General features: G+C 51.9%; 1 protein-coding gene across 1 annotated transcript in view; it reads right to left on the bottom strand.

Moving 5' to 3' along the window:
* Positions 1-2,449: 2,449 nt before the first annotated feature.
* The window catches only part of IGFBP2 (insulin like growth factor binding protein 2), a 69,845-nt gene continuing 57,855 nt past the window's right edge, over positions 2,450-14,439 (bottom strand). The window contains exons 2-4 of the mRNA XM_062578936.1: positions 12,695-12,918; positions 10,333-10,473; positions 2,450-5,196 (exon numbers count right to left, since the gene is read on the bottom strand). Coding sequence (XP_062434920.1) covers positions 5,029-5,196; positions 10,333-10,473; positions 12,695-12,918 — 533 coding nt within the window. The 3' untranslated portion in view covers positions 2,450-5,028. The remainder of the gene's footprint in view (positions 5,197-10,332; positions 10,474-12,694; positions 12,919-14,439) is intronic.

Here is a 14,439-nt window from a genome sequence, read left to right as displayed (position 1 = left end):
TCAATACCAGGCACAACCAGGCTTTGGGCTTGGGCACCTCTGCAGCCACCTCTGAGCAGGACATCCCTAGCATGGAGCATCCTTAACACCTGAAAGGAGCCCCAAGAAGTCACCAGGAGGTGCCCACTCTGCCCTGCAGCGCTAGCTACCATCATCCCCTATCACCTGGGGAGCTGCCATCAGCTTCTTCCAGAGACACAGTAACAACATTATTAAGTGTTGATTTTGCTCGTTTGCCCACCTTCTCCCTCTCCCATCCTCCTCCACACTCCCACCACCTGTCCTACCCACCTCCCTTCCAGCCCAGCACTCTTGCTGCCTCCTTCCCTGATACATTTTCCCACTGCCTTTTGGCTTCATCCTCACCCCTAGGCTCACTCCTTGCCTTGCCACATGTACCTGTCCTATTTCCAGCCCTCACGTCATGACCATTTTCCTCAGGTTCTCTGGCCTCTGCCCCATGAGACATCCTGGTATGTAGTAGAGAAGCCAGATGGCAAAGCATCTGGCTTTTTTTTTTTTTTTTTTTTTTTTTTTTTTTTTTTTTTTTTTTGCTGCCTTTGTGAAGGCCAAAGGAAAAAGGAAAATAGCAGCCATCTACACATTGCAGGGTCCAGAGACATACAGGCACTGAACACCCAAAAGGTTCAACTGATAACATCATTGGACACCATTGGCATCAGCATGAGATTTGGCTGCCAAAATATCTCTAGAGCCTAGGCATCACACTCCTCGTATCGTGCATGTCAGGACCAACATTGGGCTTAAGCCTCCACTGTCCATCATTCATCTTCTTCACCTGCCGTGCTCTCAGCACCCTCTTGGCTACTGGCTTCCCAGGGTTTCCCTATGCAAGAGCACATTGCAGTCCCCATGGGAAGGAGCATGTGTTGCTCCACCGGCTGGAGGACACCACCCTAGTGGTGCTTGCACAGTGCCAGTGAGGGCACAGCTTGCACCCATGGTGCCTCGGCACAGCCTGCTTAGACAGCCCACTGCTTGGCTGGAAGACAGGCTGTGCAAGAAAGGTGGGAGGCACACAACCCTCCCAGAAGCCTCTCCAGCTGGATGAATGCAACAGCCGGATGCAGCCGATCCTGCCATTAGCAGGATTACGCTCTGCAAGCCCTCACTAGCACCGCCAGGCCAGATACTGCAGCTTCCCAGGCTCCACAGGGACATCATCCTCACCCCGATTCTGGCACTGGCATCACTGAGCAAATCCAGGGCTCAATCCCATCCACAGCACATTCCTCACGAGGGTGCTGGTTAACCCCAAGCCACAAGGGGCCTCTCCCTCAATGCTGCAATTTTAATTGAATACAGCATGCTTTTCTTTTCTTTTCTTTCTCTCCCTGCCTCCCCATTGTGTCCAAAGTCCTAAGTTGTGCTGTCATGCTCCCTTTGGCACTGTCTTCACCCTGGAAGAAGGTGTGGGACCTTCAAGGACCTGTTTTCAGGGCCCAATGAGCTGAGCAGCTCAGCCAGTGGTGCCACAGGCATCCTTGTCCTGTACCGCAGCCCAGGCCTTCCTCCACTCATCGCTGAAGCTTCACAGCAGCTCGTGCTGGGCAAAGACACAGCACAGAAACACTAAGGCTGGATTTTCAGCCAGCTCAAATTTTGCTTGCTTTCCACAAGTAAAAGGGAGGGCCAGCTGGGTTCCTCTGTGTAGCACACTGTTCAGCCAAGGCACTCTTTGCACAAGGCGCAGAGGAGAGAAAAAGTGCAGCAAGAGTCCTAGAAGAGCCTAGTTGAAATCATGGAGAACAGGCCCACCTGCTGGCTACTCTGGAGTATGATCAGACACAACAGCTAAAAGTCAGAAATCTCTCAAAATACTGAGCCCTGCAAGCTGGGAGAGGCCAAGCTCCCTTATCCTTTACCTAAGCATCTGCCAGCAGCCCCAGCTCTGGGCAGGACAGACTTTTTTCTGGCCTAGCAAAGCTGCTCTCCCACTCACCTGAAAAAACGAAGGGCAGGAAACTGCTCACAAGGTCCTCTTGGTAGCTTATGCAGCTACCATCTCCATGAGCATCACACCAGACAGGGTATTCACAGTCCCTTCCTTCCCGCCAAGAGAAGCACGAAGAAACCAGCATTTTCCATGAAATCTGTTTGCTCTCAGGTGGGGAGATGGTCTCAGCACACACGCCATCCAGTCTCTGAGTCAAGGATTCGAAGACACCAGTTGCATTTTGCAGAATTATGGTATACCATGTCCAGAGCAGAAATATAGTGCGTCAGTGGGGTGAGTGACACCATTCTTTCTCTGCTCACACAACTGAGACCAACAACGATAAAAGGACTAACTCCCATTGCCGCTTGTTGGGCCCAGTGTTTACAACACCCCTCAGACAAAAGCTGAACAGGCCAAATGTGTGTGATGCATCAGGCAAGAAAACATGTTCTATTAATAGAGGGGAGTGGGAAGGGGGGAAGATGACAGTTTTCTGGCGTCCCAATTAATTTATTCCAACTTTACGAAGCTCAGCTTTTCCAAAGGAGAAAAGAAAAACACAAAAGAAAACTTCCTGATTCCTAAACCAAACAAAAAGTACAAATTGCAGATGAGAGCCAGCATGTGCAAGGTTTACATTAAAAAAGCAAACAATCGTAGATGTTAACAGAAAACAGGTAGTATTGTTTCTTAGAGTTATTTGGGGTTTGCATGTATGTGCATTTTCTTTCTCTTTCACGCTTTCCCTCTTGTATATACACACATGTACACCCCATACTTTCCTACTCCAGCCCAAAAGGAGATCCCATTCCTTTTTTTCTCCACTGCCACTTCCAAACTCCTGCACAAACATGAGGAAGGGCTTCATCTGAAGAGATTCTCTGAGGCATTTTGATCTGAAATGTGGAGCCAAGAAGGAGAGCAGAAGAAGAAAAAAAAAAATAAAAAGCAAAACCCAGCACTCCCCTCCCTGCAAAACTTCTTGGGCTTTTTGTTTCCCCTTGTTCAGATCAAAGGCCCCAAAGGAGGTGCATAGCCCAGAGATCCTGCCATGCCTCTCCTGCATGGTTCAGTGTGAGTTTCTGTGCACCTGCAGCCACCAGTGGTTGCTCCCACCATGGCTGGGCTGCAGGTTTGGACTCGCACAGTTCAAGGCTGGTGAGCTCTCCCCCCGCTTTGCAAGCAGAAGTGCCCGGTGTACCCATGCCCTGCAAAGCAGCTCATGCACCAGCAAGTCAAGGGCTGCTGCATCCTCCCCACCCCAACGCTACCGCAGGCGAGCGCTGGCTCGTAGACAGCTCTGGGTCTCTCCCCTCGCTGCTGCAAGCCCTGCTGCCTCCTGGGTTGGCCCTGCTCCAGGTGACCTTGTCAAACCACGCAGCGCTTTCCCAAAGCATCCCCATGGGCTGTGGCTCGTGGCCCCATGCACAGCCCCGTGAGCAGGCGCTGGCAAGCGCAGCCTTCATGTAGGAGCCCTCCCCGCCTCTCCCTGCACCTCCCTGTGCAGGAAATTCACCCTGAGCCCCTGGAGCAGCCAAGCTCGGAGGCCACGGTCATTACTCGTTTGCCAAAAAGTGGGAGATGCTTCATTTTTGCCCTTGGTTTCATCTAGGAAAAAAACAATCTGAGGGTCTTACTATAAGAAGGACTTTTGCAATTGCTCTGTAAATGGTATCTGTATTAAAAAAAAAACAAAGGAAGAAAATAATAAAATCTCCTTGCTTAGGTGACGGGGAAGTTATTTATTCTCAGCGTCGGTGCGTTCTGTACAGAAACAAATCAACAGGTGAAATAACGGCAGAGACACATCTGTCCTTGGAGCAGCACGTCCAGCGCAAAACCTCTCGGTGCGCCTGGAATTGCTCAGATCAAACCTATACAAATGTGTGTGTGGGCAGCGGGGGGGGGGAGTGCGTGTGTCTCAGGGCCTTTACAAAGCACGATATATACTGTACTGTACTTAGGGAAAAAAAAAAAAAGTCTGTGCTGAATAGCAGATGCTCACTGTAGTCCCAAGCGAGAACGGAGGGACAAGGGCAGCTGCTTGGGAGTGCAGGTTTTAGATGGGTTTTATCCTATTTAGAAACAAGGAAAGAATGAAAGAGAAAGAGAGAGACACTCCCTGGCTTGTTATCCTAAATCTACACAGGCATCCTTCCACCTGGTCCCCGCAAGCTCACCACAGCTCCCTCAGCAAAAGCTGGTCCTAAGAAATACTGGGCACTAGCCCTCCAAAGCCCCCTCAAACCCCAGCCTTTAACTGCACCGTCGCCCCTGGCCCGTCCTCACGGCCCCGCAGCGGGGAGCCAGCTCCGGCAGGGCCAGCTGCACCTCGGCGCCGGGCGCAGCCGTGTGGCGTGGCGTTTCAGGGAGGAGGGGGCCGTCTCGTCCCGTCGTCCCCGTCCCTTTCCCTTGCCGCCTCCGGCGACACGGGCGCTCTCGCGCTGGCGCGGTCTGGCTGGGAAACCCAGGGGGCTTCTTCCCCCTTCCCTCCCTCCCACAGCGCATCTCGCACTTGGATGAACGCCACCGGCAGCCGGGCCGACGCGGCAGGGCCGGTGGGATGCGAAGGGCAGGCGACACAGTATTTACAGTCTTTGGTCTTGGGGAAGGCAGGGAGGGAGGGGGAAAGGGTGCACTTTTGCTTTTTTTCCCCCCTCCCGCCCATCAGGAGCAGTTTCACCTCTTTGGAGGCATCGGGGCAGTGGCAGCCTCGTCCCCGCCAGCCGCCGCGGCGGGGGACGGAGCTGGGACGTGCCGCAAACCGGCAGGGAGGGCAGGGCTGCGAGGCAAGGGGCAAAAAAAAAAAAAAAAAAAAAGACCGGTGCTCTGGTTTACATTGGGTGAAAGACTATAGGAAAGCAGTCCCTTCTCCCAGCAATCCCCTCACTGCCCTTCCCCTCCCGTCGCCCCGTCCCTCCCCGGGAGGCCAGCAGCAGGGGAAGGAGGGCAGCACGCGGGACCCAACCCCAGTCTCGTGCAGAGCCTAAAGAGCCATGCTGAAACCCATATAAAATCCAGCACTGGGGCCACGGCGAGCTGCCTCCCACCAGCAGGCTCACGTCCGGCTACTGGCTCCGCAGGGCGTGTGCTCCCCGGTCCTCTTGCTCGTGGGCTGTGTAGAAGAGGTGGCACTCGGGGTCCCCACGGATGGTGGGGGCGCCTTGGATCACCTTCCCATGGATGGGGTCCACGCACCAGCACTCGCCGCGCTGCCCGTTCACCGACATCTTGCACTGCACCGAAGAACGGGACACAAGTGAGCTGGCAGCCAAAGAAACGAAAGAAAAAAAACAACATTCCCCCCACCCTCCAACCCTCCCTCTGAAAGCCCAAGCAAGCCTGGGCTTCATCTGAAGATTCAGCAGGGCACAAGTTTAGATTTAAGCAAGATTAAGGGGTGCCAGACTTAGCCACACCAGATACGTGCTGTGCAAGCATCACTGCGCCAGGTCCATGCTGAAGGCTGGACCTCTTCCTTTGGTGCTATGCTGGGACCAAGCAGCTGATTTTAACAAACATGTAAATGATCATCTCCAAGACTCATTGTCCTCTTTTGTCCATGGTTGAAAACAATCCACAGGGTCAAAAATCCCTGGGGGAGGGGGATGAGACAAACACTGACACAGGGCTGGCATAAGCTTCATTTCACCTTCAAATTGGCCTAAACAAAATAAACATGAAAGGAGGGTCCAACAGACCCAAACATGTGTGAAACAGGGTCTCAGCGTGTCCCAGCACAGAGCTAGGGACCACGGCATGTCCTGGACCCCAAAATCGCCCCCAAATCCTAGCCTGGTTTGAGAAGAGTTTCTTGATCTAAAGGCTATCATCCACTTCTCACCCCAGCAGAGCTGCAGGCACTTTGCTCCATGTGCTCACACCTCAATCCCTTTGAGCTACAGCCCTGAACAGGGCACAGCAGGAGCCAGGCCCCGTGGCAGAGGTTACCCCAGCATACTGGGCTCTGCGTGTGCTCACTAAAGCTGAATTCAAGCCATTTCCTGCAGCTGGACCAAGGTCAAAATGCAGACTTGTTCAGGGGGATAAAGTGCAGGAAAAGAGAGGAAGAAAAAAAAAAAAGTTCCCAGCATGAGACTGCATCCAGGCACCCTCCACCCCAGCACTGGCCCACAGGAGGTAGGAGCAACTGGGAATGCTTTTGTTGGCGCCCCATCTCAGGGCAGCAAACAAAAATGAGCTGACACTTGGCTCAGGAAACCTCAACAGAGAGAAAGTGGGTTTCAAGGTGGCCTTAGCTTGCCAGGCCAGATGCAGCTGGATTGGGGGGCGGGGGCAAGGAGGGCTCCAGCTTGGGGGATGAAGGGTTCCCAGCTTCCCTGACAGCCTTCAGTGAAGTGCCGCACAAACATGGATGCAGGAGCCTTGGGGACCGGCATCAGGGAGTTCCCATGCTGACAGGGAAACTGAGGCAAGGGGAGACCTGCCTGAGTCAACCAGGCAGCACTGACCTCCAAACTGGTCCCAGGAGGCTGGGCCAGGCTCTCTGCACCTTGCGGGTTTTGCGGAAGACAAAGCTGTGTCCACACTGTGATGCTGTTCCCCTTTCCCCCTCTCCTCCACCACTCCTAACTCATCTGTGACACAGACTCAAACTCATAATCAGGCAAACACATAGACAAACCTGATCTAAAAAAGCCCGTTGGCCCGTGTGGCTCCCATGCTGCAGCTCTCTGGAGGCAGACAGGAATAAGCAGGGCTGCATCGCATTGCGTTTGCCTTGTTTGGCCATGGTCAGAGCAAGGCAGGGAGGAGGGAGAAATAATTTTTTGGTCCCTTCTCCCTCTCTATAGCTATGGCCAATGTGCAGTCGTGCAGCCCTTCCAGGTGCACTCAAACCCTGCCGGGTGAGGCAGAGTATAAGTGTCCAGGTGGGACAGGGGAGGGAGAGAGGGAGGAAGATTATCTCAGAAGAGCATGCTTTTCTTTTTCTTTTTTTTTTTTTTTTTAATGTTCCTGACCAAGGAGAGGGAGTAGCTCTGAAAAAAGAAAAGGCTCAGCCATGAAAACTACAGAAATTCTTGAGTCCTGTCCACGGGATCAGTTATACGTGGCCGGAGGATGTGCTTGCATCCAGGTGCCATTCACTCATGACTACAGGACAGCCCTGGGCAAGCTGGTGTTTGGCTGCCTCTGAGCTCTCTCCTGAACACAGGCTTTTTGTGGCACCTGGTGCTTTCTAAGACCCTGTGACTACTCCTCACGTGCCAGGGGTAGCATTTGGCTCTGGCACAGCACACACACACACACCCCGCACTCTGCCCTCAGCACCTTGGATGCACTGCCACAGAGGCAAGGATGTTGTGTGCTTCCCAACTCCCAGGTTTCCACAGGCTGGGAAGAGAAATTATTAGAGCATTTTTAGCTGTGCTTAGAGAGAACTGAGAGAAAAGCAACAGATGGAGAAGCTTTCCACAGCAAGGAGAGAGGAGCCAGTTTTGTCCAGCTGCAAATTTTTGTTGGGCAAAACACCCCAGGGAAGATGCACTCAGGCACTGGGCTGGACTGGAGAAGAGAGGAGGCAGGCAGGGCACAGGAGGAAGCTGCTCTCCTGGGCTACTTGATTAAGAGCCTCTGCCCCCTGCCAGGAAAATCTGAGTACGCTTCAATTTCAAACCAGAGCAGGAGGTTCAACTCTCCCATCTCTAACGCCACGTCTCTCCTGAGGCCTGTCCCGTGCCCCTAGCTTTCCCCAGCCCCTCTCTGCACACCTCCTGGCTGACCCACTAGCTTACAACTGGCCTGCAAGAACCCAGGGTGGCTGTGAGGGGCTGGTGGGAGTGCAGTGACAATACAGAGTTCATCCTGGTCTCCCACCAGCTAATAAATGATGGGCCTGAAGCCAAGAAGTTAATCTGCAAAGCAGTAGACATTTAACCTAGGACAAGAGTCAACTGAAATGAGTGGGCAATTATGCAGTAATACTCCTAACTCTCCTCACTATGAAACCATCATTATGCAATGGTTTAATTTGCAGTGAAACCACCCAAATGTGTGGGGGAAGGTGGAGGCCCAGCTTCTGCCCAGGTAATGCAGGCAAAAAACACAACTGCCCTGTGCTCTAGGCCAGGCACACAGCCAGCTCCAGAGTCTGAGTTAGACCCTAGGTGGGAAAAGGTGCACCCAGGGGTGACTCCCCCAGTGATGACAGTCAGAGTGACTTACTTTCTTAAGCGCTTCGGTAAAAGGCCTTGAACTAGATGGGTAAACCTGGTCAAAGCAATTTTGCTCAGTGGGTGATGGCACTGGGTGATACCTACCTTCTCTCCTTTACATCTTCCTTCATCTCTTACACAGTTTCTTCCCTCCTCAGTCTACCCACAGTCCTGGCCCATGTCCTTCTGATGCCCTTTACCATCAGAGCTCTGCTCAGCCTCCTGCCACTTTGACTCCCATCCCTTTCTTTATCCCTTATATCCCTTCTAGCCTCCCTGGAGATGCTCATGCCCTGGTCCAAGATAGGGACATTCTCCTTGGGTCAGGCTCGGAAGCTAGGAGAATGGCTGGCAAGGGGCCCTTGGGACATGCAGGGTGCTCTTCAGAAAGCTTCGCTTTCTAAATAACAGTGCTGATCCATAGCTAAATTGGATTCACAATGATGTACTAGAAGGGTTACAGCCTGCAGAGTGGAGACAATTGCAACACAGGAAAGCTGATGGCTCGAGATATGTTGAGTGCAGCACGTGAAGATGAGGCCATGAAGCCCATGTCTGGAGCACATGTCTCCCCAGGACTCCTGTGAGGTCCTCTGTGGAAGGGACCTCCACAGCCAGAAGTGTGACATACAGCCTGTACTGACAGACAGGCCAGGGCTCAGGCTGCCAAGCAGCTGCTCACAAGAGCCGCAGGCACCAGGAATGCCCAGGGTCAAGCCCTGAACGAAGGCAGAGGGCTGGAAACCTCCCAGAACAGCTCCAGAAAAAGCACACCTAGAAGCAAACCTGTGCCTAACAACTTGCTTCCATGAACTGCATTCATTCATAGAAGAGAAATTCCAAGTTCCCAGGAAGCCCAGACTAACCCAGGCACTCACAACCATCACATGGGCACATGCTGCTGCCTCAGCAAACTGGTGTACCCAGCACCTCCAGCCACCAACTACACAGGGCTAGCAGATGAAGCAGACCCTTAAACAAGAGATATGGCACACTCAGCTCTGTGCCTCCCCACAGCCGAGTCCTTGCTCACTGCTCTGTGAGAGGTGCAGCAGTGTCTGAGCAGAAGGCTCACAAAGCACCATGGTTTTCTAAGAGCCAGAGGTTGCTCTGACATCCCTCGGCCTCGCAGGGGAAGACTGCGCAATAGCCTGGCAGACAAAATCCCTCTCTGGTCCTTATCTGGCTCTACGTGAGTGGTTTGTGAAGGATGCTAAATGCTAAACATTAAAGCAGACATAAGGCATTTTTTCCCCATGCCTCAGTCACTGACACCTGCTGTTTTCACATGAACAAAGCCAAGTCAGAATTCAGATACACATTAAGTAGAGAATCATTCGAGTGGTTTGGGGGCCCATAATCATCTTCAGAAGTGTGCTGCATCCCAACCCAACCTTGTGTGCAAGGAATTCCCCCCAGAAACCTGGGGAATGGTCTCGATTTGTAGAGGAAAATGAGTAAAGTGTGCTAGAAACCATTCTGACCCCAGAAGAAGCTCTTTCTGCTCTGTCTGCAGGCCTGGCCAGCTTTCAGCCCCTCTCCACTTTTCCACTGTGGCGGGACACAGCCAGGACAATACTTGGCTCAGGTCTCAAGAAAATGGATCTAGACTGCTAAATGGCCCTCTAGAGGAAGAGTGAACTGTGAGCTAAATGGGTTCATCATCTTCACAGGGATTCGTTGCACCACTGCACTTCACAGAGCTACTTCAGCCCAGTTTCATGGGCCAGCTGTGACTTGGGGATGCCCAGGGAAGGGCTTCTGCACATTGCCATGGTCCCCTCCCCACTCAGCACCTCAGGAGGCGCCACTCCACCAAGCAGGCCGCAAGCACCACTGAAGCCGTATGCATGGCTGTGAAGGTCTTCTGCTGCCGTGAGCATGCCTGTGCTTGCCCTGGGGCTCTCCATGCATGCACAAAACCTAGCGTGCCACTGCACACGGCCAATGCACCACTGTGTTTGTGTGGGTGGGCTGCCTGCACACATCCTTGCTTGCAAGCCCAAGGCTCCAGATGCATTTAGGCATCACTGCCTGTGTCACGTGTGACATTTGCCATTTACCTCATGCCTCACACTGTGTGCAACATTAGCCCAGCCCACTTTGTGTGTGTCCTGAGTCTGTGTGTGAGGGGATGTTTGCTGAGCCCAGGGCTGCTGGTGGGAGTGCAGTTGGCCCAGGGGCTCCCCCACTTGCCTGTTTGAGATTGTACAAGCCGTGCTTGTCACAGTTGGGGATGTGAAGGGAGTAGAGATGTTCCAGGGGACCTCGTTCATCTGGCAGCCTCATAGTGGAGATGCGCTCCAAGACCTGATCCAACTCCTGCTGACAAGGAGTCTGAAAAAAAGCCAAGAAAGCAGAAAACAACAACAAAAAATCAGGACAATGGGAACACAGACAGTTTCAATGCCTCAGACTATGGAAATGCCAGCAAAGATGAACACAGGACACCCCACACACATCCCTGTTTGGGAGGCTGAGCCAAGTCCTCAGGACACAGGTTTGTCATGAACTTTGCTGCTGGCACCTTAAGTTAATGCCAGTGCTGGTGAGATAAGAATCCCACTGCCGGGCCTGCCTCTGCGCCCAAACTCCTTACATGGAGATAGACACACAGATGTATGCACAGAGATGTACACACCTCTATGCACATGCACCCCGCTGAACATCCTTGCATATGGATCCCCCCGCCTCCACACACATTGCTTCCACCACCATCTCCGAGCGCATACATACATGTTCAACACCTTTTTACCATGCACATACCCCACACATTGGTACACACATAGATCCCATCTGTTACACACACAAGCGCCTCACACCCACAAACACACCTCTCACACACAGTATAAACAAGGCATAGCCTGGCCATGAAGGGGCAGTGACAAGCGACAGTACCAGGGAAACTTCATGGAGCAGAGGGCAGTGTTGCCTCTGCTAATCAGCTACTTTCCTCTTTTGCTCAATTTTGCTTACAGTTTGCTCATTGTTCTCCTGCATTCCTAAGCATCAGGCTGTGGTACCTTCACTTTTCCTGAGAAATTGAAGAGGAAGGGACAACAGGCTAGCTGTGAAGGGTTTTGACCCTCCTAAGCCTCCTGCAGTGTGGTGGAGAAGCAGTTCCAAAGAGTTGGGGCTCCTCTGTGCCCCCGCACCTCCAGATCATAGCTACGTGCACCCCTAATGCACAGCAGGATTTCTCTCTCCCCTCTGCCATGTACCCAAATCTTCATACTGCCAAGAGCCAGAGCAGCACCAGGTCACAGGCCCTGAATATACTGAGGAAGGGAAGCCTGAGAGATGCTTCCACGAGTCTCACTGTCTAAGTGATAGGGTGATGCAGGGTGATGTGAAAAGCAGGGTTCACTCTCCACTAACTCAGACTGACCAGAAGGGTCCCAATGGGAACAGCATCACTGCCAGACTAAGAAATGCACCTTGAAATTCCTGAGATACACTTTGAAATGCCTCCACTCTTCCAGGGACCAGCATCACTGAGAGAAGCAAGGCATCACTCTTGCTCCTCTAACTCCCATAGCAGCCTCAAGCCAGGACTCCCAGCTGAGGCAGCCCAGCTGCAGTCAGCCTAACATTAGCCAGCACAAGCCTGCCCCTCTGTGCTTTTCCATCACTGGCCTTTCTTCCAGGGGAGAAGCAGCAGCACAGAGGCTCTCCAAGCTGGCAGCGCCTGCACCATGCCATGGAGCCAGATCTCCCCACACACAAACCACCCAGATAGGCTAGATTTGACCCAAGTGCAGCAGAAGCAAGGGCACAGAGGCACAGAGAGTGCATGTCGTGGGGACAGGGCTGTGAACCTCTGCTTTGCCTGTTTCCCTTCGAGGAGATGAGGGCTCTCCCTTAAAGCTCCTCTCTGTCCCCCAGCTCTCTCCCTCCACTACAGACTGCCCTCTCATTTGTAGAAACATGTACTATGGGCATTTTGGCATGGCCTTCCATCCCAGTTGCCTTGACCAAGCTGCCCGCTAGAGGGAAACCATAGCCACAGACTGAAGGGCACAGAAATGGGGACAAGGAAGGGGACAAGGAGGACACCGGGCATTCTCCCTGCTGAATGCCAAATCACAGCCCTTCCTAGAGGGCTCTGGTTCCCATTGAACCTGGAGTGGGGCTGTCCTGCAAAGGGCAGAGGCCCCTCATAAATCCCCTTCGGCTGTCCCTGGCAGTCACTTAGGGGAAAAGGGTGTGAGAAAGCCAGGCCATGGGCAGAGGGCACACTCGGTCCTGCTGCAGAGGTAGCTGCTGAGCCAGCAGGACCCCCTTCCTCCTGCTCTTTTGTTGAGGTGTAGCTGCAATGAAAATAATGCCTCCTCACTAGGAGATTAAAGTTCATCAGACAGCGTGTTCAGCCCCAGCTTCAGGCCAAAATAAATGTTTGCTTTTCTTTTCTATTTTCTTTTTCTCCTCTTTTTTCTAAGATAGTTTGTTGCAAATGTCACTAAGGCTTTTGCATTCAGCATTTCCCAGGCGAGCCACATCTGCCTCCATTAACTCCCTCTGCCTTCGTCTCCCTCCTGCATGCGCTCTGCCCACTGACCCTGCCCGTTGACATCCGCGACTTCTTTGAATCTTCATGGTTGTGATGGGGCTTGCTGACTTTGCCCATTTGCCGCTGCTGCTCATTCACTTTCTCCCTCATAACCGCCAGCTCCTTCATGCCTGTTTTCATGGGCTTCCTCCCTCCTGCTCCGCTCAGGATCCCCGTGGTGCCATCCACGTGGTTCTCCGCGAGGATCGCTTCTGACCGATCATCGCCCCCATCTGCAAGAGAAAGGGGAGAAAAGGAAAGGGTCAAATTCAGCCAAGCGCTCTCTCACGTGTTTATCCCATCCTGGATTGCTTTCAAGCATGGCTGGTTACCAAGCCATAAAATCTTTGCATGCAAAAATTTTAAATTGCATTAGCCCTTTCATCTGGAAGGTGAGAATAGATCCTTTCATTCTGGAGTTATTACCACACTAAAAGACAGTTTAGAGAGCAGGGGAAATCGCTGCTGGAGAAGGTCTTTCTGGTTTTTCTTTGACCTTCTAAATTGTTTCCCAAAGAATGTAATTTTCCCATCAGAAGTCCAGTTGGATTAGTGATGCCAAGTGTATTTCTGCTCCAAAACTTAAAACCACAGTGATTAGTACCAATACCTTGAATCCATCTATCATCCCCCAGAGTATCTCCAGGAATACTTGCTCAATATTAATGTGCTAAAATAAATTCTCAGGACTGCTTTCAGAAATACCAGGCTCTGTTTTATGGCTGCCCTAATTTCCCTCAAAGATCCTGCCATTTCAGTGATCCTCCTTGCCATATCTTCTTTCACATCATTTGTCATATGGTGCATTACTCATTTAGCTTCTACTGCACAATCTACCTACTTTTGCATCTGCCTACTTCTTTTGACTGCAAGACAACTCCATGTGTCCTGGGGTCAACTCTGCCACCACTGTAAGCCACAAGACCCTCAGGTATTCAGCTGTTTCAAAACCAGTTAGTAAAAAACTCAGGATAAACAGTGAGCTTTTTCAAACCCCTCCACCCTCTGCTTTGTGCATCTTCCCAGTTCACTGGGTGCTATTTCTGTAAGAAATTCTTGCCAAATTAGGACACAGTGGTTACTGCTGCAAACACCAGTCCTTTTGGACTTTGCAGTGAGAGCAAGGAGAGATTTCAAATCCTCCCACTTGCACGAGAAGCCCGGTAGTGACAAGGCTGAGTCTCCTTGGTGCCTGGCAGTACAGAGCCCCTGCTCTGAGCTGGCCGATTTGCAAAGAAAGCTGCATAACCATTGGAGCTAACAGTGAAGCTGGCCCTGCTTTGAGCAGGGGGTGGGACAAAGACCTCCAGAGGTCCTTAGCAATCCAAACTGTGATTCTGCACTTGCATGTACACATCACCTCTCAGTACAATAACTCAGGCGCTGCAAAGTATACCTCTGTCTACAGGACTTCTTCAGCAGCATGACAGGTACCACATAAATGACAGACAAGGCAATTTTGGTCCTACAGTGGTGACAAAGTCTTTTTCAACATAAAAAGGAGAAACTGTGGCATTCCAGCCTCCCAACCTCAGCAACACAACCAAGATTCACTCTGGCAACTTTGATTTCAGCTGTCCAGCACTCTGGACCTTGGACACTTTATAAAGAAATCACATTAGACTGTGCATGGTGGAGTGCAAGCAATGCTTTAGCTCACATAACAAGGCTTGCTTTATGGGCCTGTCTTCTTGGAAGACTAAGCATGCAGAACACTTAAAGATTTTAACATTTCCTTTCTGTTAGAAGCTGCA

This window comes from Rhea pennata, chromosome 6 (genome assembly GCF_028389875.1).
Source record: "Rhea pennata isolate bPtePen1 chromosome 6, bPtePen1.pri, whole genome shotgun sequence".
Classification (NCBI taxonomy): domain Eukaryota; kingdom Metazoa; phylum Chordata; class Aves; order Rheiformes; family Rheidae; genus Rhea; species Rhea pennata.
Note: the sequence above shows the minus strand (reverse complement) of the source record. Positions and strands in the feature narration are given on the sequence as shown.